The sequence below is a fragment of the Spermophilus citellus genome, assembly GCF_964194105.1.
Source record: "Spermophilus citellus genome assembly, chromosome: 2".
In the NCBI taxonomy this organism is placed as follows: Eukaryota; Metazoa; Chordata; class Mammalia; order Rodentia; family Sciuridae; genus Spermophilus; species Spermophilus citellus.
In genome coordinates this window covers 52,150,229-52,174,491 of record NC_138183.1, presented here as the reverse complement: position 1 = coordinate 52,174,491, position 24,263 = coordinate 52,150,229, and the positions used below count along the sequence as shown (strand labels likewise).

Below are 24,263 nucleotides of genomic sequence, written 5' to 3'. Positions count from 1 at the left end.
ATTATGAGATAGTATATAAATCTAGAAACCACAGGTAGTCCATCAAGCCATGGACCTGAATACCATCACCCAGGAGCTAGTAAAGAGGTTAAAAACTGGCTTGTGAGGCTCACAGCACTGTGACAGGGAAACAAGGAGGAGCTAGCAAAGGAACCTGGCCAGCAGCTGCTACCAAAGAAGGAAAGACCCAATGGGATGGATGAGGAAACCGAAGGAAGAAAGTATCTCAAAGAAAAGCAAGTGAGTGTATGAAGGATGAGGACAGAAAATTGTGCACTGGATTCAGCGTTTGAATGAGGAGGTCATTGGTAACTTGGCAAAAACAATATTGGTGAAGTGATGGGGTGAAACACTGGTGAGGCCAGTTCAAGAATAATAGGAGGCATTTATAGAGGGGACAATCAAATCCTAGAAGCTGGAAGAAAATAGAAGGTCTAGAGATTTTTTTTTAAGTGGAAAAAATAATAACACATCTATGTAGGAATGGGACTGACGAGAGTAAAAGGAGATTCATCATGCAGAGGTTGAAGGGTGAATTGCTGGCACAGTGTTCTTGAGTAAGTGGGGAGGGGTGGGAGATCCCACACAAAAGTAGAGGGGCTGGGCCTGGTGAGCACTGCACAGGAGGAGGAAAGCCTGGTAATTTCAGAGCTGCAGGTCAGGGGTGTGTGCATCGGTGGGACTTGTGGAGGTCCTTTTTATTTCTATTTTCTCATTAAAACAGGAAGCAACGGATTCCCCAAATTTGAAAAATGATTGATGAATAATAAAACTCATCTGTCAATCATACCAACATTCATCAAAATAAAGTTACATGGGTCAGATTGAGTTGCAAAAAAATCTATACATTTTGGGAAGCCAAGAAGCAGAATGATATTAACTTACTTTGTTAAAAAAAGACCACAGGATATAGCAAAGCATTTATATGCAGGTTGATAGGCCTAAAGGATGGCTCCCTCACTCCCTCAGGAGCCTCTGTTAGGCAATACGTGGTTTATCGTAGAAACACAGAAGTTACTGAAGTACAACAGTCATCAGGGCAGAAATTTCTTTTGATTCACACATGAATCCCTAATGCCTAAGAGTGTGTGCAAAGTAATAGGTGCTTGGTAAATAATTATTAAATGATTGACATCAAAACCAAGGGAAACCGGAGTATGCTTCACTTAAAAGGATACAGAAATTATTTTAAATGGTCTGTTTCTAAATTCTCAATTTTTCACCATTTAAGCAAAAGTGTCCATATGGCCACAGTGCTGCCATTTTCCTCCAAACACTTTGTTCCTGTGAAGTGACTAAAGAATATTGCTTATGGCTCTGCTTTTATGGGATAATTTCAGAGGCTTCAATCCATAAATTCACTTTGTAGTTGAAAAGCTGGCAGAATCGCTGTGCAGAATCTAAATCGGCTCTCTAATCTTATCTGGCCCAATCTCGTTATTAAATGGTGATGGAGATCATAATGTTTAATGGGTAAAATGCCGGCCACCATCTGTTGGTGAGTTGGACACCTACACTGAGAGACCAGATATGGTTATGGGGATTCAAAACAAGGTCCTCTGGTATTTAAGTTATGCCAACTTGCTACCATATGGCAATCAGAAGCTAAATAGAAGTGCTATGCTTTGTATTCCGGGTCTAGGGGCCTCTTTGTCATTGTCTTTTGTTTGATCTTCTTTGTAAACAGCAGGATCCCGGAGTAAGCTAATTGTTCTCTATTTTCCTTTGCTTGGCAAGGAATGTCCTCACATGGATCCATACGCTGCACACTGCTGTGCCATCTTTCCACACAAGGGCTGTGCAAGCACTTTTGCACTCTCTCAGAGCCTCAGGAGAGGTGCACTGTGGTATGGGATGAGCTCCTGAGTCAAGGAGGACGGGTGACTTTTCCTTAGAAGAAGGACAGGGCGGGTTTTAGCCCCAGCTTACCTGTTTAGCAGGAGTTATTGACAGACACCAGTGATGAATTGGGAGTAATCGAACTTCTTTAATTAAGGTGTTGGATTTAGTGCTGTTTAAAGGAATCAGCCTTATTAAAAAAACAAGCCAAAGTTGGCAAGGCCCTCCTCCCCTTGGGCCCTCTCACCTGCACAACCTAACCCCATTTAATAGCCTGTATGATATACACTTCTCCTGTGGGACCTCCTGGTTCTGTGGGCAAACAGAAGGAAACCATGAGCTCTTGTTCCTTTATAGCAAGAGGAATTTATTTTCGACCTTCTGTTCTAAATCTTATGTGTGCTTTTAAATTAAAGACGTAATGGAAGCAAACAAGGAAAGGTCAAAAATCCATAAGCAATGATTCCAATTGTAAAGTGCCATTTTATGACCCCACAAACAGGTTATTTATGGGTGTGTCTTCCTCCCTCTTCCAGAGGAGAGCTGAAGACTTATTTAGGCAGACAAGCAAAGAAGAGTGATAGGAAGGGAATCTACGGGTCCATGGGTCCTCTTGAACCAGATTAGTTCAGAAATGTCACAACTTATTTTCCTTAATGCTCTATAAGTTTCTTGCTTGACAGTAAGATTATCCTAACATAGACTCAATGATGAAATCTCTTCAGTCTATCTATTGGTATGTCCAGATCTTTGACAAGATATTAACTAGATTGCATGTATTTCAAAATCTAGGAAATTCCATTGACACATTGTGGATATTTGAGATTTTTTTTTTAAATTTCAATTCTGGGTTTAACTTTTTCCTTAAGCTACTTTATAACTATTGAGGCAATAGTTCTAGTTCACATTTTTTTTTTTTTTTTTTTTTTTTTTTTTTTTTTTTTTGCTTACAAAGGAAAAAAAAATAACCTCCTAGCATTTTAGGTTAACATTATTTAAAGCAAAAAGGAGAAAGGAGAAGAGAAAAAAAGGGAAAACATACAATAAAATGAATTGCTTTAAATTTTTTCTTTCTTTTTTTCAAATAAGCATGAACCAGTGACATTTTTAATTATTAACAATTGTTTTTATACAGTCCTGTGTTTTACTGCCATGTTTATTTTTATACAAAACTCTCAAATATCTCACACATTCATTATGCTCAATACATAACATGCCCTATGCTCAGTTCTTGGGGTTCAGAGATAAGCAAGATGTGCCCTTCCCCTCAAGGAATTTATAATCTGGCATCATTCAGCCAATGAGTTGTTTCGATTATGAGTTGGAAAATTGAATTAAAAAACTCCATAATTTTCAAGTAGACATTTCTGTTTTTAAGAAGCTACAGTAGAAGCCTGGAACATGGATTCCAAGCTCTAGTTTTATATATCACAGATACCACACACACACACACACCCTTACCTCCTATAATCTTCCCTGAATTTGTGCATTTACTAGAAGGACTACAGAAATGTGATCTTTTCCTGAGTGAAGTGAATAGACTTAAGATTTCTTTCAAAGAATCTACTCAGAAAAAGGTAAAATGTGGGGTTTTAGTTCCAGAATAATCTGGAACTCTTAGATAATCTTTAGAGCCTTCCAAGGCTGAATTAGTTGTCATATAACATGATTATCCAAGCACACACCATGCTGAGCCATGCTGTGCCTGGACTTCTTACCTATGGAAACTGTAAAAAAATAAATGTATGTTATAAGCTTCAAGGTTTGTAGTGATATGTTAGAGCTGCAATAAAAAAACTCATGAATCAATGATATCAATGTATAAAAAAACTATCCCAAAATGTTAGAATGCCAATAGCTAAGCTTTGAGTATTCTTCAAGAATCATCATAGAATATTTAAGCCTATTGTTCACCTCTTTTTGGAGTCCCTTTGGAATTGTTTCATTTTCCTCTTTGTTTCTACAGTTTTTTTTAACTCCTCTGCAAAAGGACACATCCATTTGTTTATGGATTCCTTCATCAAATATTTATTATATATCAACTATGTATGTGTCTGGCACTCAGTTTGGCATTAGGAGGTAAAATCAGACTAAGAAATGCTCACTGCACATCAAGAACTCACAGACACAAAAACAGATCATTGTGTACAGTTTGGATACTCAAGTCTGAAGGTTAAATCTGGTCACATAGAGCATTGAAGGCAGGTAGAAGGCAACTTGGTGACTTTGCCATGGTCAGAAGCCTGGCTCTCAGCCCAGTGGGATCAAAAGCCTGTGCTGTGGCTACTGGAAAGAGATTCTCTTAGAGATGGACTTCTATTAACCAAGCTCATTATGACTGCTATATATTAATACAAATCCAATTAGGACCCATTAAAACACAATAATAGCTACATCTCTAAAACTGAATGGAAAACTCATATCAGTGTCTTATATGCCTGTAGGCAAGTACGTGGGAAGCAATATTATAATAATCAGGATGACAATCTATTAATTTACAACAAGAAATTAAGCTGTCAAGTTGACTGGTTTGACCAGCATGTTGAGATTTTTTTTATTATTTTTATTCTGGATGAAAAAATAGGGAGCCAAATGATGACATTTTGATGGACTTAAGAAGTGTGACTTTGCTAAAATAGCTTGACAGATTCTTACCCACAGCAAGGATGACCTCACTGACAAGAAAGAAGCATTTGCTCAGCCAGGGTTTCCTCTACCCATGAGCTGACTTGGCCAAGTCTGACTCTTGCTGTAGTTCCACACCCAGCCACGGTGTCACACTGTATTTCCATAACAGAGTACAATGGAGACGATTATATTTTTATTGAATCATTACAATCATTTTTCAGTTTTCCTTTAAGGTTACTCCTGAGTCATTCTGGTTTAAATTCAGGATATTCCTACACTGCATCTCCATTTAAATATTTAACCATTGAGATCTCCAACTTAAAGCCAAAATTGAACAAGCTTATCTTCCACTGGAAACCTGCTTGTCCTGGAGTCTTGTCCATCTCAATTAACAACAATTCCATTTGTCTAGGTACCTGGCCCAAAATACTTAGTGTCATCCTGATTTCTGTCTTTTTGTTGCCCTCTATACCTAACACATCCAATCCACTGGTAGATGCTGTTAACTCTACTTTCAAGATATGTCCAGAATCTGACTACTTCTTTTTGCCTCTGTTGGCATCACCCTGGCCAGGCCACCATCACCAGTCCCTAGATGATGGCACCTGTCTGCTGCTGCCCTTAACATTATGGGCTGTCTCAACAGCCTAACTGTCTCTATTACAGGCCACACTGAACATGGTTCAGATTTTCTCAAAGTTTCTGTGGGTATTACCAGCATTAATGACTATATATCATTCTCATGCCACAGGCACCGTGAGAAGATAAAGTACTGTGATTTGACTTTATACTTTCTGACCCCAGACAGATATATTCCTGTGTTTGTTAAAGTTCTTCTGATTCTTGTTTCCATGGGCTGTCCTACTGATGGGGACAGCATAGCTGTGGCATATGTGAGGCCCATGGGTACATGGTTAAGGATGGAGCAAACCCCACGTTCCACACTCTAAGCTATGGGCCACTGTGGACACTGCATCTGCTCATCCAGAGGAGAGGGCACCTTTCTCGTTGCACAAAGATGCTAGATGCCCATCAAGTCCTGGACTTACATGTCTGTCTACACTTACGTGTGTGAGTGTGTCTAATTGGACTGCTCAGAACAGGGGGCTTTTAAAGTATGATTGAAGAAACTGAAGAGTTCAGTAGTAGGCCTGGCTCTCATTGTGCATGAAGAAGTCTACTTGTCTCAATACCCTTCCAATTCCCACCCCATACAAACTGCATTTGCTACTTAAGATTTCTTATTGGCTAGAAAGCCAAGCAAACTAACTTGTTTGAATTCTGGATATGATAAAAGTAAACAGACACTAACAAAGAGGCCTAAGGAGTGATGTAACTGTTGGGCGCCCATGCCTGTAATCCCAGCAGCTCGGGAGACTGAGGCAGGAGGATTGCAAGTTTAAAGCCAGTCTCATCAAATTAGCAAGGACCTAAGCAACTCACTAAGACCCTGTACCAATATAAAAATTTTAAAATATGGTCTGGGATGTGGCTCAGTGGTTAAGCATCTATGTTTTCAATCTTGCTCTTCAAGAATCTCTTTTGCTTGGGATCTTGATTCTGGATAAGAAACTACTAGAGAAATGGAAGTTTATGGGCTTGAAATTATACCCAAATATATTAATTTCTCAAGATCATTACTCAACCTTTTAAAAAGCATATTCATATCAGAGCAACCTTTTCTAAAAAGACTACTTGAACCCTACACTAAAATGTGATTGAAGTCATTCTAATCCTATTTCCTAGTATCCCCCCTTAGCACCCGGTCTGTAGTTTAGGTCTAACATTGCCTAGCTGGGGATTCACTCCTATTGACTCATGAATTATCCCACTGTTCTGTGAAGCAAGGGGAAAATATCCACTCTGATTTCTTGATGTAGAAAACTGGAGACATATCAATAAATAAATAACACATGAAATGTTTTTAGCTTTTAATGAAATAGGAAAAATATAAAAATATCTTAAAATATGACACTAAAACCTGACCATTCAATGAGTCAGTACAGTTCTCAGACAGGGATTTATTTCTCAGGACTGATTAGGTTAAAAAGAGAGCAGGACAGCTCATAGCACATCACAAATAATGTTTTTTTTTAAGATAATTATATCTGGATAACCCAACTTGAGGACTTCAACAATTTAAATAAGAGGCCCCATGCTGATAATATTTTTAAACAAACTGTTCAACTACTGAAGGTTCATCCTGTGCTCCTCATTTTTTAAGAGACTGAACCGAAATGGTGATATGTACTCTAGGTGTTGTTTTACTAAAAATACATAGCCAAAAGCATGTATTGGGGTCACTGAGACAAAGGGGGCATGACTCGGTCATGTTATGGGGCAGAAGTGCTAGTCCGAGGTGACTGAAGGTTGCTGGCAATACCCCTTATTTGGGGCTAGTCTCCCAGAACCAACTAGTGAAGTGGAGATACAGTTGGATTAATTTTTAGCCCAGTTTATGATTCTCCACCAGTAGAGCATGTGGTGCTACTTCCCAAAGCACTAAATTCTTCCTCCTACAGCACAACACTATCTTGTCTTGTTCTATTTATTTTCCTTAAGTATGTGTGACTTGCAGAGCATTAGCACATCAAAACATATGTTTCCTAAGCCTGTTCTCTCATCTCACCTTCACTTAGACTTTCAAGGTCAGAGCTATTTGTGGCTATCTACTTAATTGGACTTAAAATAAAAGGCAGCAGAAAATAGTGGATTTGTAATGGCCCTTCTTCGTAAGCATAAAAAAAGCAGTCTAGCTCATCTGAATGCCATTTAAATAAATCAGCCTCTTGATGAGGGCCACAAAATTCCATCCACCAGGCCACCAGTTACTATGCAGCTGATGCAAGCCAGAAGCAATGGAGTGGATATTTCCTGGGCCCTTTGGAAACCACCAGAGTTTTGAACCAATTGTGCATTAAAAGCGTAATAATCTGTTTACCCTCAGAATGTGCACATTAATCAGGTTCGCAGGATTAGTGTTCATACTAGACAATGATGGAGTAGATCATTACTAGTATTGTTATTATTTACAGTATATAGCTCCATACATTTACAAAGCTTTGTACAAGATGAATGCAAATGTTCCTAGGGCCTGGAATGGGAAGGGTTGTATGTATTTGGAGAGAATAGGTAGGCAAACAGATTGGCCCATGACCCAGAAGTATAAAGTTAAGTACCAATGTCAGACGGCAAATTAGGCCAAGTTCCCACTGAGGAGTGAAGGACTGTGGCCAATTGCTCTATTGAGAGGGCTTCTGGACAAGAAGTAGGGAAGGGAGATTTGATGGTAAGAAATTCTTAGATGAGACAGAGAAAACCACAAGTGGGCAAAGAAGGGTGATACAGCAACCAGATGACCAACATCCTGGGTCCAGTGTGCAAGTAGATTTGCATTTCTGGGCTCTCCATAATCAGGCGGTCCTGGATGCCAAGTGACTCTGGGATCCTCCCCCAGTCCTTAGCTTCAAGGGATTCATTTTTTTCCCCCATGACCAACTTTTCCCCAAAGCTCCCAAGGAGGATTGATCTGGATATGTCTCTAGCATAATATGAACAGCTTAGATCTCTAAAGGTTCCCAGTCTTGGAGCTGCTGCATCAGTAGAGCACCTTTTCTAAAAGCCCACAGAATGGCAGGAAGTATTGTAAGTCATATGTCTGATAAGGGACTGGTAACCAGAATATATAAAGAATTCTAAAACTCAACACTAAAGCAAATAGCTGAATTTAAAAATAGCCAAAGGATTTGAATAGACTTTTCTCCAAATGCTCATAAAAAGATGCTTGACATCATTCATCCATCAGGGAAATGCAAATCAAAATCACACTGAGGTGCCACTTCATACCCATAAGGATGAGAGGAGCCAAAAAGATAATATGAAATGTTAGCAAAAATATAGAGAAATTGGAACTCTCATATACCATTGGTGGGAATGCAAAATGGCGCTGGGACTTTGAGAAAACAGTTTGGCAGTTCCTTAAAATGTTAAACTCGGAGTTAGCATATGGCCCAGCATTTCTATTCCTAAGTATATAACAAAGAATACTGAAAATATATATCCACACAAGAGCTTTCAAACAAATACCCATTGCAACATTATTTACAATGATACAAAAGGATAAACAATCCAAATGGCCCTCAACTGATGAATGGATTAAAAAATGTTTATATCCATGTAATGGGATACTATTTGACTATAAAAAGGTATAACATGAGTGAACCTTAAAAGTTTTATGCTAAATAAAAGAAGCCAAACACAAAAAAGTCAAATATTATGAGGTTTTATTTAGATGACATGCGCAGAATAGACAAATCTTTAGTGACAAAGTAGATTAGTGGCTACTGGGGAACGGGGAGAGGGAGGATGGGAGAGGGACTCCTAGTGGGTATCAGGTTTCTTTGGAGGATGATTAAAATGTTCTAAAATTAGTGGAGATGGTTATATAATTTTGAATATACTAAAAAAGCACTGCACTGTATACCTGAGGTGAATGCTGTAGTAAATGAATTAAATCTCAAAAGAGTTCTTATAGAAAAACTAATAGAGAAACACTATATAATGCTAGAAGACAAGGAAAACTATTTAGGACCACAGCTGGAATAATCTGGCTTTTGGAATTGAAGGCCCTTATCTTCCCTCACACCCAACTTAAAACCTGAGAGCATTGGAGTATTTCTAATCCCTTCTGTTTTTTTCTTTTTAAATAGGAATTTATTATTTGCATTTGACTTTAATACATAAGCCACAACATTTTATGACTGATCTCGCCAGACATTTATCATTTCATCACTACCATGATCAACTTCTTGAAGCATGACAGTGAGCCCAGCACTCTCTACTGCAGGGGCCCAGTTAGTTACCAAATAAAGGGGAGGTTCAATCTGAGACAGAAAACACAGATGCTAGCAAACCAACACAAAGTATAGCGATGATGATATGAACATGTGAACAACTAAGATTAAATAATGATGACATATATAAGAAAAAAGTAAATACAATTTTAGGGCAGCAATAGGAGGGCTCAAGATAATTTCATGGTTGAGAGAGGTTCAGTTTCACAGATAGGAAAACTGCTACTCTCGTAATCCTGTGCAAGAGTAAAGGGAGAGCAAGTTGAGGTCCAAACATTGAGGGTTAGTTGAGGGAACTGCATATTCATATGGCTTCAAAGGAGGGGCAGAGATGGGGGGGCCTATGAAATAAAGCAAGGGCCTGAAATGTTGGGAGGAAAACACTGTGGGGAGAGAGACAAGACTGAGAGTAGACCAGATCAGAGAGGGAAGGGAATCAGAGCAAAAGAGGCTGGGAGTAGAACATCTTTAGTAGAACATCTTGGATGGTGATGGTGATGGTGGTGGGGGTGTGTGGGGGGGTGCTGGTAAATTATTTTTCCTATTCAATCTGACTCAAAATTCACAGTCTCCCTATGAAGAAAATTCTAGCATTTTCTTAACTTAGGGATAAACTAATAATATAAGCCCAAAGAGGGTTAAGTAATAGGTCAAAGATCACACAACTAGGAAGCTCCATTCTATCAATAACACACAATTCCATGGTGTTAATGCTTAACCGGCACACTTCTTCTCAGAAAACAAAGTAATAGCTTTCTAGAATATACCAATGGTCAGTGCTCTCCACAAGCTAAAAATAATAGAAGAGCTCAACACATAACTTGACTGTTATCAGTTGCAGAGAAAAATGAACCTGAGTTCAAATGAACCTTCTTGAGTGTTGGCGCAACAGATAACAGACAGTGAGTGGGAAGAAGAGGAGCCCAAGATGAGCCTGCAGTTCCATCTGCAGTGGGCTTGCCCAATTCCATGTCCATCAAGTAGTAAAAGAGAAAGCTACTTGCAGAACACCACTAGCTCACTTGGCCTTTTCCAAGAAGGTGCTACAGATTGGTAATGAAGCCTTATTACCTTTCCAAATGAACTTATTTTCTTTAATTAGAATTCTTAGTGGAAAAACACTCCTATCGGTAAATTCAGGGCTTGGCTAGGTAATGAATTGTCAATCCATCATTACACACAAGTATACAGTTGGCCCTTTGTGCCCATGGATTCAACCAATGGTGGAGTGAAAATATTAAAAAAGAAATTATGTCTGTATTGAACATACATATATTCATACAGTATTTTTCCTTGTTATTATTTTCTAAACAATACATCCTACCAATGCAGCATATGCTGTGTTAGATACAGGTAATCTAGAAAAAATTTAAAATATATAGGAGGAGATATATAGGTTATATGCAATACTAGACCATTTTATATAGGGGACTTGAGCATCCTTAGATTTTGGTACCCTTGTGGGTTAATGGAACTGATTCTCCATGGATACAGAGGCATGATTATACTTGTTTCTTTCCCATTCATAGAGAAATACAGAGTTATCAGAAGTACAGAGTTATCAGGTCTGGGGACCTTAGAGATAAACTGGTTTACATGCTTGGTCCATCGATATGCAGCCATTTTGTTGGATAAAAGAAACTCCATTTCTCCAGGCTTAGTCCCTACCAAAGCACAATTCTGAGTGCATCCTTTAAAGCTGTGAACACAGTATTAAATATGGCCTCATGCCCAGACCCTTTCCAAAACCACCAATTTTACCAGTATTAGAACCACGTCTGTATCATTTGGTTTACAAATCCAACACTTCATAAAAAGGAAACCAATCTAATTGAAATGCAGCTTCAGCCTTCTTGTTGAGGTTCTGCTTCTCTGTGATTTCATAACCTTTCTCTTCACCCATGTTTATTTTCCACCTGATGACAAGCTCACTGGGAACCACGGATATGTTGAGGCTCAGCAAACTCATGCTGCAATCTATACTCTCCTTACCCTGCAATCAGCCTATTTCAAAGCAAGATGGCAATACAAAGTTTGGTGCATGTCAGCCTCTCAGAACTCCATAGGCATCTACATTGGCCAGAGAGCCAGAGTTACCCAACTGGACACAAATAGTTTGTGTGCTTGGGGAGGAAGCTGCAATAACATGTAGATCCAGTTCTAAATAACTGAAAGAGTCCCCATTACATGTACTTAAAAGTCCCTTGGGTTTCATGGCTCTGAAACTCTAAACTATAAAAAGAAGTTGAAGATAAGAAACAAGCGCAGCACCAGCCCAAAGGGCACCTTAATTAAATAAGAAAAGGTGGCTCTTCCTCTAGGTAGCCACAGACCCATACCAAAGCACACTGCATTTCTGCTCCTACTCATCCCATGGATCAGATGGATACCCTTGAGCAATATACTTCTAGCACAGCTTGGGAAGGGTAGTCCTGCTGAAAGGAAGTATGAGAAAAAAGAAATTTCCTAACATGTACTTTCAAAAACTAGGATTATGACCCATTGGAAGGTCATAAAATTATTTTAGAAGGTTAAAATATTTTTAATTAATGGAAAATGTAAGAAAGCTATAAGTGCCTTGCACTTAGATTTTACTTTTACATGTATATCAAAAATGTACATATGTAAGTGAGGTCTATGCACATATATCTTTTGGATTGAGATGTAAAATATTTTTCTCTTTTTCAATTGGTGCATTATAATTATTCATAATAATGAGATTCATTATACCATATTCACAAATGCATATAACATGATTTACTCAATCTCATTCCTCAGTGCCTTCCCTTTTCCTCCCCTGATTCACTTACTCTACTCATCTCCCTTCTATTATTATTATTATTATTTCAATTAGTGCATTATAATTTTATACATTAAAATATATGTTATATATATTTATATATAATGTACATATATTATACTTTATTACATACATGTATATGTGTGTACATATGTACATATTATATATGTGTATATATGTATATATGATTCATTGAGGTATATTCAAACATGAACATAGCATAATTTGGTAGATATTGTTCCTCAGAACTTCCCATGCCCTTCCTTCTCCCTCCTTCTGGATTCTCTTCCTCTATTATATCTCCCTTCTACCAATAGTGTAACATATATTTCTTAGTGTAGATCATGGTCAAAAATACTTGAAATCCACTGACTAAAAGAGAGCTTGATATAAAAAGTGAATCTAATTTGAAGGCTTACTTTGTTTTTACTCTGAACTGCCCAATGAGAAGCACTAATATAGAAGAAACTAGCATGCATTTTGCAGTCAGCCAGACTCAAGTTCAAGTGCAGTTTAAATACCACTAAATCTGGGCCTTGGGTAATCATTGGTTTCCTGATCCTCAGATTCCTGATCTGCAGGTAGAGATAATAATATCTATTTTCACAGTGTGGACATAATAAGTACCTGGTGTGGTGCTATGCCTGGTTTTCAGATCCCTTTCTGCTCTTGACTTATGGGAGATAAGCAGAGTCCAAAAATCACCAGCAGGTTAGGGACACACATGCAGCATCAAGGAGCGTTTTCACTGCCAGAAGCCACAAATGCTGAGAAGGTCTAGGATTCTGCAGTAAACTTTAAATGACATTCCCCCACGCATATTGTTTTCCCATCTGTCTGGAAGAGCTATCTCGCACAGCATGCTTAAGCTAAAATGATAGTTTGATAAAGTCCATTAAAGCATTTTAGTGAAAATATTACCTGCAAACCAATTAAAGAAAAGTTAAGGCTAGTCTCTGGTCTTCTGTTAGAGTAAACACATTAGATTGCTATTTTGGCCCAGTTGGGATATTTCACAGATTAACTATTAGAGCTTCTGAGTATAGAAATGACAAACTGAAATCTCAGTATATTAGGTCATCTCAAATGTATTAGATCTTCTTAATCTATTAGGTCATGTAGGTCAAAGCTCCCTTTTCCAGATGAGCATATTGGCATCCTGGGAGGTAGAAAATTTCCCAAGGTCGTATAGCAAGGGAGCAGATCCCAGTTCCTGGGAACCTCATCTGCCAACTCCTTTGTTACAGGCCTTCTCTTCAGAATAATTCACCAATTAAAACAAAAACAAAAACTGTTTTATTTAGGTGGGAAATGTGGGGAAGGATGAGAACTAAAGTTAGTGAGTCTCAGTAGAGATTTGTAAGAGATCTTTGTATGAGTCATCACAGCGAACTTTAAAATTGACACAAAAGACACATAGGAAACAGGCAATCTATAAAAGAAAAACTTAATTTGTCATAAACATATGTTTCAAAGCTCAACCCCCAAATTAATCAGAGAAATGTAAATTGAAACTAATTTAAATTCTACATTTCACCTTTCAAATTGTAAAACATTGAAAATTATAATATTCAACACTACCAAGTATGTAGCAAAGTGGCAGAAACTTAAAAGAGCTCATAAACTTTAGTCTAGAATTTCTGCTTCTACTAAATCAGAAATTCATGTATAAGGTAATTTATTGTAGCACTTCTTATGGCACTAAAATATTACAATACATGACAACACAAAAAAAGGCTCTCTGTATTATAATTCTAAACAGCTAATATTTTAGAATTTTTTAAAGCCTTCATTTTTTAAAATATTTATTTTTTAGCTTTAGGTAGACACAATATCTTTATTTTATTTTTATGTGGTGCTGAAGATCAAACCCAGTAGCTCAAGCATACCAAGCGAGCATGCTACTACTTAAGACTATTCCCAGCCCCTAGAATTCTTAATGACATATGACATGTTCATCACAGGCTAAGATTTTTAAAAACTGTATTAAAATTGTAAATATTCTATATAACTTTAAAATTGTGCATATCCAATACTACTTCAATTTATTGAAATAAATAGTTATAGATACATGTATATAAACATGTGTATATGTGTGTATATGAGAAGTCTGGAAGAATATATGCAAAAGTTGTCTTTGGATGGTGCACGGTTATTTTTGGATGGTGCAATGTAGAGATTATAAGCTATTTAAGATTTTCTTTTTAAAGTTTTGATGTTTTTATAATCTTGTGCAATGAATACATTGCCCTAATATCTGGATAAAAAATGTTTTTTAAAAGGCAAGTCTAAAATTTAAAGTGGCCCCATATAAAAAATTTCTTATTAGATTTGCCTCATAATTGATTTGACTAAGATTTTTGCTGTTGGTAGGATTTTTGTTGATGAGGAGTGTTACTACCATGGTCAGACTGTGTTAATCATTTTGAGCATATAGCAGCAAATTTTCAGGTCAGTGCCATTGTTGTATGTATTACCTTTTGACAAATCAATGGTCTGAAACATATATTTTTGGCAACATGATGCATTAAACATTCAGAGAAGCCTTTTTCAATATATTACTTCCTGAAATGTTGGATGTTATAGTTTTAATATACTTTTAAAATACCCAATTATGTTAGTGACGAATAAGGGATCTAATTCCCTAATTCCAGAACACCCTGTAAGCATAAATCCAGAGGCATCTGTTGTATTGCTTTGACTCCCAGGTATCTGCTATTTCCCAGTGACCTAGAGAGTAGGCTATTAGAAGCTACCAGCATGAGATCTGATGAGGGGAGGTAGTTCAAAGATATCTTTCCCCTGGAAGCTGGGAATCTTGAGGGCCATACTCTTGATGGGTGGATAAGGAGGAAAATCTACTTAGCAAAGGTAGGATTTGCCTATTTTGGTGGGATGTGCCTATTTTGGTTTTGGCAGGGGTGACTCTTCCTTAAGAATTTCTAGACACAGGCTTATTTGTGTGGGTTTGAGATCTGATTCACCTACTACCTGGGTAGGAAAAAAGTCAAACATTTATATTAGAATGGTTCCAAGTTAGTAATAATACCAGGCCCTTAGCAGAAGAGCAATACCTCTGAAGGAATGCACTTAAAACCTGTCAATAAATTCCCACAAGTAAAGTTGGAACGAATATTTGTCCCAGATTAAATCATCAAGTTTTAAAATAAATCACTAAATATAAGGAAGCAACCTCACACAGTCAAGACTCAATAAAACAAAAAACTAGACCCATAACTGTATTGATACTGAAATTATCAAACATGAAATAGAAAATAAATATATTTATTATGTTTAGAGGAATGAAAGTAGGTATTAAGAGCAAAATGAGAGTAAGAAACAATGAAAATCAATTTGGCCAATTTGAAAAAGAGCCACAAAGAATTTGTAGAAATGAAAAATATGATGATGAAAATCAATAGATGAACTTCAGCAGGTTAGACAAAGCTAAAGAGAAAATGGGAAATTGGAAGACAGAAAGAAATGACTAGAATGAAGATCAGAGATGGCAAAAGGTTGAACAGTGAAAATGAATGAAAAGCATTCAGGATGGTCCCAGGAATGCCTAATGGGAATTCAAGAAGGTAATACAGTGAGACCAAGAGGGTAGAGACACTAAGCCTCAGAGTCAGGAAGCCGAGTGAGTCACAAGTAGGGGACACAGAAATGAGGCAAACATGCCTGACATGGCTTAAGGAAAATGCTGAACAAGGAAAACAAAGTCTTACCAGGAATCACAATTCACCCCGACAGTATCTTTTCAACAGTAAAAATGGAATTGATACACAGTGAAATGTTTTTTTTCAAAATGGGAAGAGAACATCATTTTTTACCCATCAGAACTACCTTTCAAGAACAAAAGCAAAATGCATTTCTAAGCAAATAAAAACTAGGGACATTTACTATTAATAGAATCTTGATTAAGGAATTTATAAAGAATATGCATCAGGAATAGAGGGGAAAATTAGGAAAAAATCTGATACACAAAAAAGGAATGAGGAGGGAAATTGGTAAAACTGTGGGGAAATCTAAAAATATTGACAACATAGTGTCAATGCCTAATTTGTGGATTTAAAAAAAATTCAAAGCTATACCTCAATAAAACTACCACAAAACATCAAGGTAAAACATAAATCCTGGACTTTGAATCTTATATAAGAGGAAAGAGGTGGTTGGGTTAAAACACTTTAAGAGTACCAGGTTGCTTAGCTAACATGTAAAGACACTAATTTTGTCCTGTGTTAAGTTAAATATAAATATTAAATTTTTTAATGTAAATACTTTAAAAAAGAATATGGTGTCTAAATTCTAAACTATTATAGAGAGAAACAGATTTAGGGGGGAAAAGCAACAAAAAAAGACAAGGAAAACTATAAAAATAAACAGAAAGAACAAACTAAAAGCATAAAAATAGAGTGATAGAAAAGAATCCAAATATAACAATAATCACAATCAGCAAACTAAACAATCTAGTTAAAAGAAAATGATTGTGAGACTGACAATCTGACATTTCAAACAGAGTTCAGGTATATTCTGTTCACCAGAGATTTACCTAAAAAGAAGGTTGAAATTTTTAAAAAAATGAAAAAAATAAAACCTGCCAAATTCACACTGTAAAGGTACTTGTGTTCCCAGCAGCCAGAGAGAAGCTTAATGTAACAATCCCAGTCTTTGCTAAATTTGAAATAATTTGTACACACACACACACACACACACACACCTCAGTACGTCAGGGATTGGGGGTGAGAGGGTAGAAGGGAAAGGTAAGGAGTGGAGAGGAAAAGGGGAGGGAGGAGAGTTGACAGGGAGGATGTGTTGTCTGCTTTTCTCCCTCGCCTGAAGGACTGACCAAGTTTAGGTCCTCTCTTGCTACAGGAAACCTCAGCGGTAAGGGAAACAGCCAGAGGCAATTTGAATTTAATGTCCTGAAAACTCCTAGGCTCTTTTGGGTCTTAAAATGCTTCACTTACCCTCTGAAACACATGTAGTAACTGATGGGTTAGTAGGGGAAAACAAAATAAGAAAAATACCACCATGCTGCATCTCTATGTAAAAAAAAAACATCATATTCATAGGCATCTAGTCAGTGAAGCATTTTAATGCCTAAATTCTCTTTCTTTTGAGGATAGGAAATTAGTTTCCACATTCATCAATAAGCATATCCTTTTTCTTTTCATAAGGACAATCTTGCCTTCCTTGAAGTTTGAACATTAATTTTACTAATTAATTAGGCTTGGGGGGTGAGTTTTATAAGATTTTGAACCTTAAGCCAGCTTTGGGCTGCACATGGGCATTTATAACATTATTTATGATTTAATACATTAAATACTTATATAAGGAGTATTTATGTTGTTTTAATTCTGATTTTCTCAAGAATATCAATAACAATTTAAATCACAAAAACTGTTTACAACTTTTTAAGCATACACACTGAGTAAAGGTACACCTAAATTACCAAGGAGTGTGACTCTCCAACTATCCAGCTTTAGCATCTTTATTTAGATCATTCCCTTTATTAGAACCTGGCCGACTTGCTGTCAGATTACAGTGCCAAGTCTACAAGGTTAAATACCATGGACAGCTGCTTTCTAGGCCAATGACAGCCTTGCACGGTAGCAGATCAACGGGATCCCAGCAGTCAGGCCAGGCACTCAGCAAAATGTGCTTGGCTGTCCTGAAATTCAACTGCTTTACATCCTGCAAGATGCCAAGTTTATTCCCAGCTAGCTATAATGGATTTTAAGAAGAGGGTCCTAGTCATTTATAAAACTACCCTGAAAACAAGTCTATTAGTACAGATATTATTAAACCCTAGTCAATGTCCTCCTTATTTCATGTAAAATTCTACAAAATACTTTCAGGACCAAAAAAAGTCATTTGGAGATTTCTTGGGAGTTTACAATAATACTTAAACTGCATATATTCACCACATGTGAACTGGGGCATGTGAATATTGTAATATGACAGATATTTTATGTCTCTAAGGGGTATGACAGCCTGCTTAACTCAGTGATTTGTTGCAGTAAATTCAATCTTTAAGGAATGATTTATAATCTCAAATCTAAAGTAATTGATTCCGATTCATTTTCATTTAAGAACAGAACATAAAAGGAAAGGAACTTATATTTATTGAACAATCCATATTTGCCAAGGACTTTGTTAAACACTTAACAATAATGTCTCTTCATTTAATAGTTTCCCCAAACATATAAAGTAGGTATTATTACTCTCATTTTCCATATTAGGAGATTGAGGCTCAGACAGTTGAAATGACTTCTCCAAGGCCTCTGGGCTTATTATATGGCTAGGCTTAAAATCTTTCCTCCCTGAGTTGAAGCTCCAGGGTCTCTCCACCATATACACTATACAACAAGTACTTGGGGCTGAAAGGGAAATAATATAGTGAACACATCTGGTGGTGGTGAGGAAGCATAAATAGGAGAAATAGTTATGAATATAACATGCTTTCTTTTTTGATTAGGGATGTCCAAAATTTCCAAATTAAAAAACAAACAGTATTGAACATAGTGGAAAATTATGGATTGTGTATAACTGCTAAGGAATGTCAGTCTGAATTGCTGAGTAAATTATCAGAAAAATGACTCTACAGCAACCTAATTGAAAAGTTAAAGATCTTGCCAGGACTACTTTAAAGAATGCCATAGAATTGATTAAATACAGCCTGTAACCTCCATTTAAAAAGTTATTTCCCAAATGCATGAAACTGGCTCCCCACTCCCACTTCTACTAAAATCAAAACATAAAATCCTGCAATCCTGTATACACCACTGGATTGCTCTGCAAATTTCTTCCTCACAAATGTTGCAAATATAAGTTAATGAAATTCCACTGTAGTGTAATAAAACAAAACAAGTATTGAGATCTCAAAAAGACTTTCTACTGTTGATGTGCCCAAGATATTTATAAGACACCAAATCATGTCCTTGCCTCTAAAGTACATACCTTTCTTTGACAGCTGTTCAGTACTCTGATTGGAAAAAAACAGACTACTTATGCAAACCAGTTAAATGGGCTTTAGGAGAGGGTTTGAGGGATCTTCCTCTTGGTTACCAAGATAGAGAGAGGAAAGAGGCTCCAGGGATAGCCCTATCTTATGTCCTGAAGGGTATGTACTCAGTTGTCACATCTGAATGATGTTTGCCAGATATTTTGCTAAATATTTGAGATGTTAAAAAAAATGTTAGTAAAAACATTTCTCCTTTGCATGTAATAAACAGAAATAACTTCCATATTATTTCTTTCTATAGTTTCTCCCTACATATTCTTGTTTGTTTGTTTTTTTTCCAGCACTTTACTTCCATTTCATAGCTGCTACAAAAATGATGGTCATTAAAAGTGACTATTATATAAATTTAGCTAAAATAATGATATATTTTTAAAAATTTCTTTTTGGAAAAATATCTTACCCCTTACTCAAGTATCTGTTTTATACATAAAGGAGAATTTTCCCAGATGCTAGTAAGAAAGAATCTGTATAAGTATCTGGGTTTTTCTGTTTAAAATTATGTTCAGAGATGACATTCTTTGTTAGGAAATGAATCAAAGCTTCATTATGACACGACATAAAATTTTATTGACTTTGCTTATTCATTATTTTTTTAATTTTACATTTTTGATAATCAATTTCTTAAGCACTTTACCAATCTGCTTTCCAACTAAGCAGTAGGATTGGCACTATCATCATTAAAACTTCCTCAAATTCTGTAAAAATATGTTGAGTCACATTTCTTGTGGTATACAAAAAAGGGTCATTGCAGTACAGACACAGGTGGCAGGGCTGTCTATTTGCTCTCTGGATGGTGAATGCTGATCAGATCCCAATCAAGTGATCTGAAATATTATCTATGGATCAAGAAAAATAATGGGTTTGGGGATGGGCTCAATGGGAGAGTGCTTGCCTAGCACGTGCAGACCCTGGGTTCAACCCCAGCACTACAAAATAAAATAAAATTTAAAAAGAAAAAAAAAAAAACAGCCATGACCCCTCTAGTGACTATACTTGCTGGGTCCCAGACTGCTGATTTGAAGGTACAATTTTGATGAAGCAAACTTTCTGCCCTAAACATTTTCAAAGAGATGCTTCTTGATAAATATCACCTGTCCATTTAAAAATCAAGAGCCCTACAATTTGTTAGGAACGTATACACTTTCCTATGAAAATTAAATCGCTCACAAAATCATTAAGCTTAGTTTCCTAAAAATAGAAGACAAGTAAACGCTGAGCTGGCTATGGGGTGCTTACGTAACCTATATGTTCAAGTGTTTTTGCTATGAAGCAAGTAGCTTAGGAACTTGGTAGACATTTAGAAGAATGCCAAGTTATTTTTTCTTACGCCACTGGTAGTCTGGATATCACAAAAATGCAGAATGCAATCTGCGATCCACTGCAACCACAAACACCATCACATTAAAAAAGTTGCAGATCTCAAAGACATAATTATGGTCAAGAAAAGCATTAAATAAATCCCATTACCAACCTTTGCTTGGGCCTCTGGTGCTGTCACCTTGACGACTTTATTGCGATTTATCATTTGCTTCACCCATGTTTCCACTTGGACGTTGAATTTCATGAAAACCACATAGCCAAAATAAGCTGTCAAGAGGAGCAAGCTTTCCCACCACATGATAAAATTATCCAGAAAAAATATAATCAGCATGATCAAGTCAACGATGTAGAACGACACATCCCGAAAGAGCGGCCACCATGTCAGGTTTAGGATTTCTCTAGAAAACAGAGCACACATGCCAATAACGAAGAGGATATTGAACACTGCTGAACCTACAATTGTGCCTATGCCAACATTGCTGTGAGCAATGAACACCCCTATGAGAGAAGTGAAAAGTTCTGGGGCTGAACCGCCTGCAGCCATAAAGGTGGCTCCAGCCACATCATCAGAGATGCCCAGCTTCTCGGTGATGACCGTCAAAGAAGGAACAAAGAACTCATCACAGACAATGGCTAAGGCTATGAACATGTAGATCATTCCTATGACGTGGAGGATGATAGCGCCTTTTCTCCGATCCTCAAGGGAGAAGATGTCTCTCGGGTAGTCTCCTTGGGCATGGTCTGTGCTGTTCTCAGATGTGCCTTCCTGAGAAAGAGGTGGCTGTGGAGTGTAATCCTGAATCTTGTCATTTAAATCTAAGAGAGTTCTTTGAGGGTAACTGTGTGCTACCCTCGGGCCACTGACAACACTGGCTTCCCCTGTGCTCTGTGTGTCTGTCTCAGAAAAGGCACTGATTGAAAATGGGACAGTGCTAATGGCCACCAGGCCCATGAGGAGGCCTACAATTCGAATTAACTTCAGTTTTTTCCTGACGTTATAATGTCTCCTGTAGCCAGATGGTGATTGGTTGGAACACCATTTCTCAAGGAGGGTGACAGTGGTGCTTTGGTGCAGATCCATCCTGGGTCTTCTGGTGGATGTGGTGGTCTTCAAAACTTTAAACTCTCCCATATGTTTGTCATACTTTTCTTTACTTTTATAGTTAATGGTACTTGTGGGGCACTTCCACAATCAGGGAGTCTTAGGTTTCACAAGAAGTTTTCATCATTTATGCTTAAATTAAAAAAAAAAAAAAGATAAGTATATTATAAAACCTTGTCTTAAAAAAAAAAGAACTTTGCAGATCTGATAAAACCCTGTCTGGCAGTATATGATCATGGATAAATTACTAATTCCTCTGTGCCTTAGTTTCCTCATTGTAATTATAGTCTCAATACTCGTAATGATTTATTTATTTATTTATTTATTTATTTATTTATTTATTTATTTATTTTGTGATGCTTAGGAGGAAAGCCAGGACCTCCTATATGCTAGGCCAGTGCTCTAACACTGAGCTACATCCCCAGCCCCACAGGATTGCTTTAGGAAGAGTTAAAAAATACATAGCACTTAGAATAGAAAGTGTCACATAGTAGGCACTTATTTGGGTTTTTGTAAGCATGAACCTAAATATACATTTTGGTAAATCTGATGTTAGGAGACATAAGTATAAAATGGAGACAGAAGTATAAACATTTTATACATGGAAATTAATTTATTCACCTTAAATCATGTAACAACATCTAATAGTAAAAAGATCAGACTTCTTTCAGAACTATCTAGGTTCTTGTCAACTGACATTTATTCACTGTGTTTTCTTCTAGTCCAATTACATAATTCCCTCTTATAGGTACATTTCCTGATTTAATCTATCATCTGGAGAGGGTTGTGTTTGGGAGAAGGTAATACTCTTTTCGTGAATACATAATGATCACAGGATCTTGTTTTTCACGAAAAGTCTCTTCTGTATCAGGTACAGAAAAGTAGCCCTTTAAGATTTTAAGCAATGTTTTGGTGACATGAACAAGCTGTTTTCTTAAAACATCTAGATATGGTTTACAGATAAAGCTTTCTTTTTTTTTTTTAAAGCAACCTTTAGTGGTATTTAAAATAGCTTAATCAAACAAATCCCAAAGCAGTGAAATAACAAGTAGGCTATTTTGAGAGACCAAATGTGTGTTTCATAAACAACATGCAAGTTGCAGCAATACCTCCATCCAAAAAAATCTGCCACAAATAATTCCAACACCGACCCTGTAATAGATTAGATATCCGACTCAAGAGTTTGTATTCTCTATTCCACTAAAGAGATGGGTAAAATACCTGGACACAATCACTGATATACTGAAGGTTCCTCTTTATTTTAAAAAGCAGTACCCCACCCCTCATCAACGATTTAATTTTAGAGGTATTCCCTGAGATCATCTCAGGTGTAAAATAAGATAATTAAACACACGCCACATAAACACTGGGATTAGCTGGAGCTCAGATTTTTAAAGCAGAGCAAAAGTACAAGTCAATCCAGATTGACTTGCTGCTCCTCCTGAGATAACCCGAACCCGTCAGATTCCAGGCTAGCTGCGGTTGTGGATGCTTAGCACCAACGATTAAGCGACTCACAGCGCTTCAGGGATTGTCACAATACCCAGCCCGGGCTACCGGCAGAGACTGACTCAACTCCAGGGGCGCACGATCAGCTCTAGCCTATCTAGGCTTTCCCTGCAAACCCACCGCTCAGCTCGCTGGGATCTATCCACAGGCGAAGTGAGCCCCCAGCCGTGCCTCAACTTTGCCTTGCGTGGTCCCAAACTTTCCCTGGTGGGTTAATAGGAAAATAAAACTAAAGGGCAGACGCTCCACCTGCAAACCCGGAGATGCATTTTGAAGTGGCTCCTGACCCGCATCTCTCTGGATTGTTTGTGGGTGGCTGGGAAGCAGGAGCGTCCCTTTGCGCATTTTCCCCCAAGGCAGGCCCTGCCAGGTGTCCCCAACTGGAACCAGAGGATGGGAAAAGCAGGGGGCTCGGAAACCACGCCCCAGAGCGGAGAGAGTTGGCTAACTCCTAGCCGGGCCTGGGGCGCCCACATCCACTGCCGAGCCACCTGTGAGCCTGCGGCGAGGCAGCGGGATGAGCGCAATGGGGATCCGGGGACCACCACCGCGGCTGGAGGCTGGCAGGGCGCTGCCGCCCGCACTTACCGGGATCGGTTTGGAGCACTCGCACAAGCCGGGGGCAGAGCGCGCGGCCCGCCTCACCGGTCCGCCGCCTCTTCTGGTCCTCCACCTAGCCTCTCCGAGGCCCGGGCTCCAGCTCGCTCTGGTAGCCGCTCTTGGCAGCCGGGGCTGGCCTCGCGATGTGACTGAGCAGCGGCGAGCCGGGCGCTAGGCGTCTGGCACTGCCGGCCCCCTGCGGCCCCTCCCTCTCGGCTGTGCGGCTGGAGCCGGGCCGCAGCGCGCTCAGCTCCCTCCCGAGTCCCTGCTCCACGCCTCCTGGGCGCAGAGGCGACGCCCGCAGCCGTCTCTTAGGAGATTTCTCCGCAGTGGGGACGGGGGTCAGGATTAGCAGGCAAGCAAGGGCAGAGAGGAGAGATCATTTGGTCGGTGACGCGCGCCTGATTCCCAAAGCCTGAAAGTGCTGTCAACTTTGGGGTCATCTATGCTGGGCACCTCCTCTCCAATTATCTGCAAAAATATGATACGAGTCGGGTCTGTCTTTAGGAGGCGATGTAATATGTAATGGTGGGAAAGATGCCCATTAAAAAAGCACAGAGGCTGTAGTGCAGGGTATTTGGGTCC

At 38.2% G+C, this 24,263-nt stretch overlaps 1 protein-coding gene across 2 annotated transcripts in view; it reads right to left on the bottom strand.

Moving 5' to 3' along the window:
* The window catches only part of SLC24A2 (solute carrier family 24 member 2), a 221,415-nt gene extending 197,482 nt beyond the window's left edge, over positions 1-23,933 (bottom strand). For both annotated transcript variants that reach the window (XM_081263418.1, XM_081263419.1), the window contains exons 1-2: positions 23,667-23,933; positions 20,619-21,701 (exon numbers count right to left, since the gene is read on the bottom strand). In XM_081263418.1, the coding sequence (XP_081119544.1) occupies positions 20,619-21,599 (981 nt within the window). In that variant the 5' untranslated portion in view covers positions 21,600-21,701; positions 23,667-23,933. The remainder of the gene's footprint in view (positions 1-20,618; positions 21,702-23,666) is intronic.
* Positions 23,934-24,263: the final 330 nt, after the last annotated feature.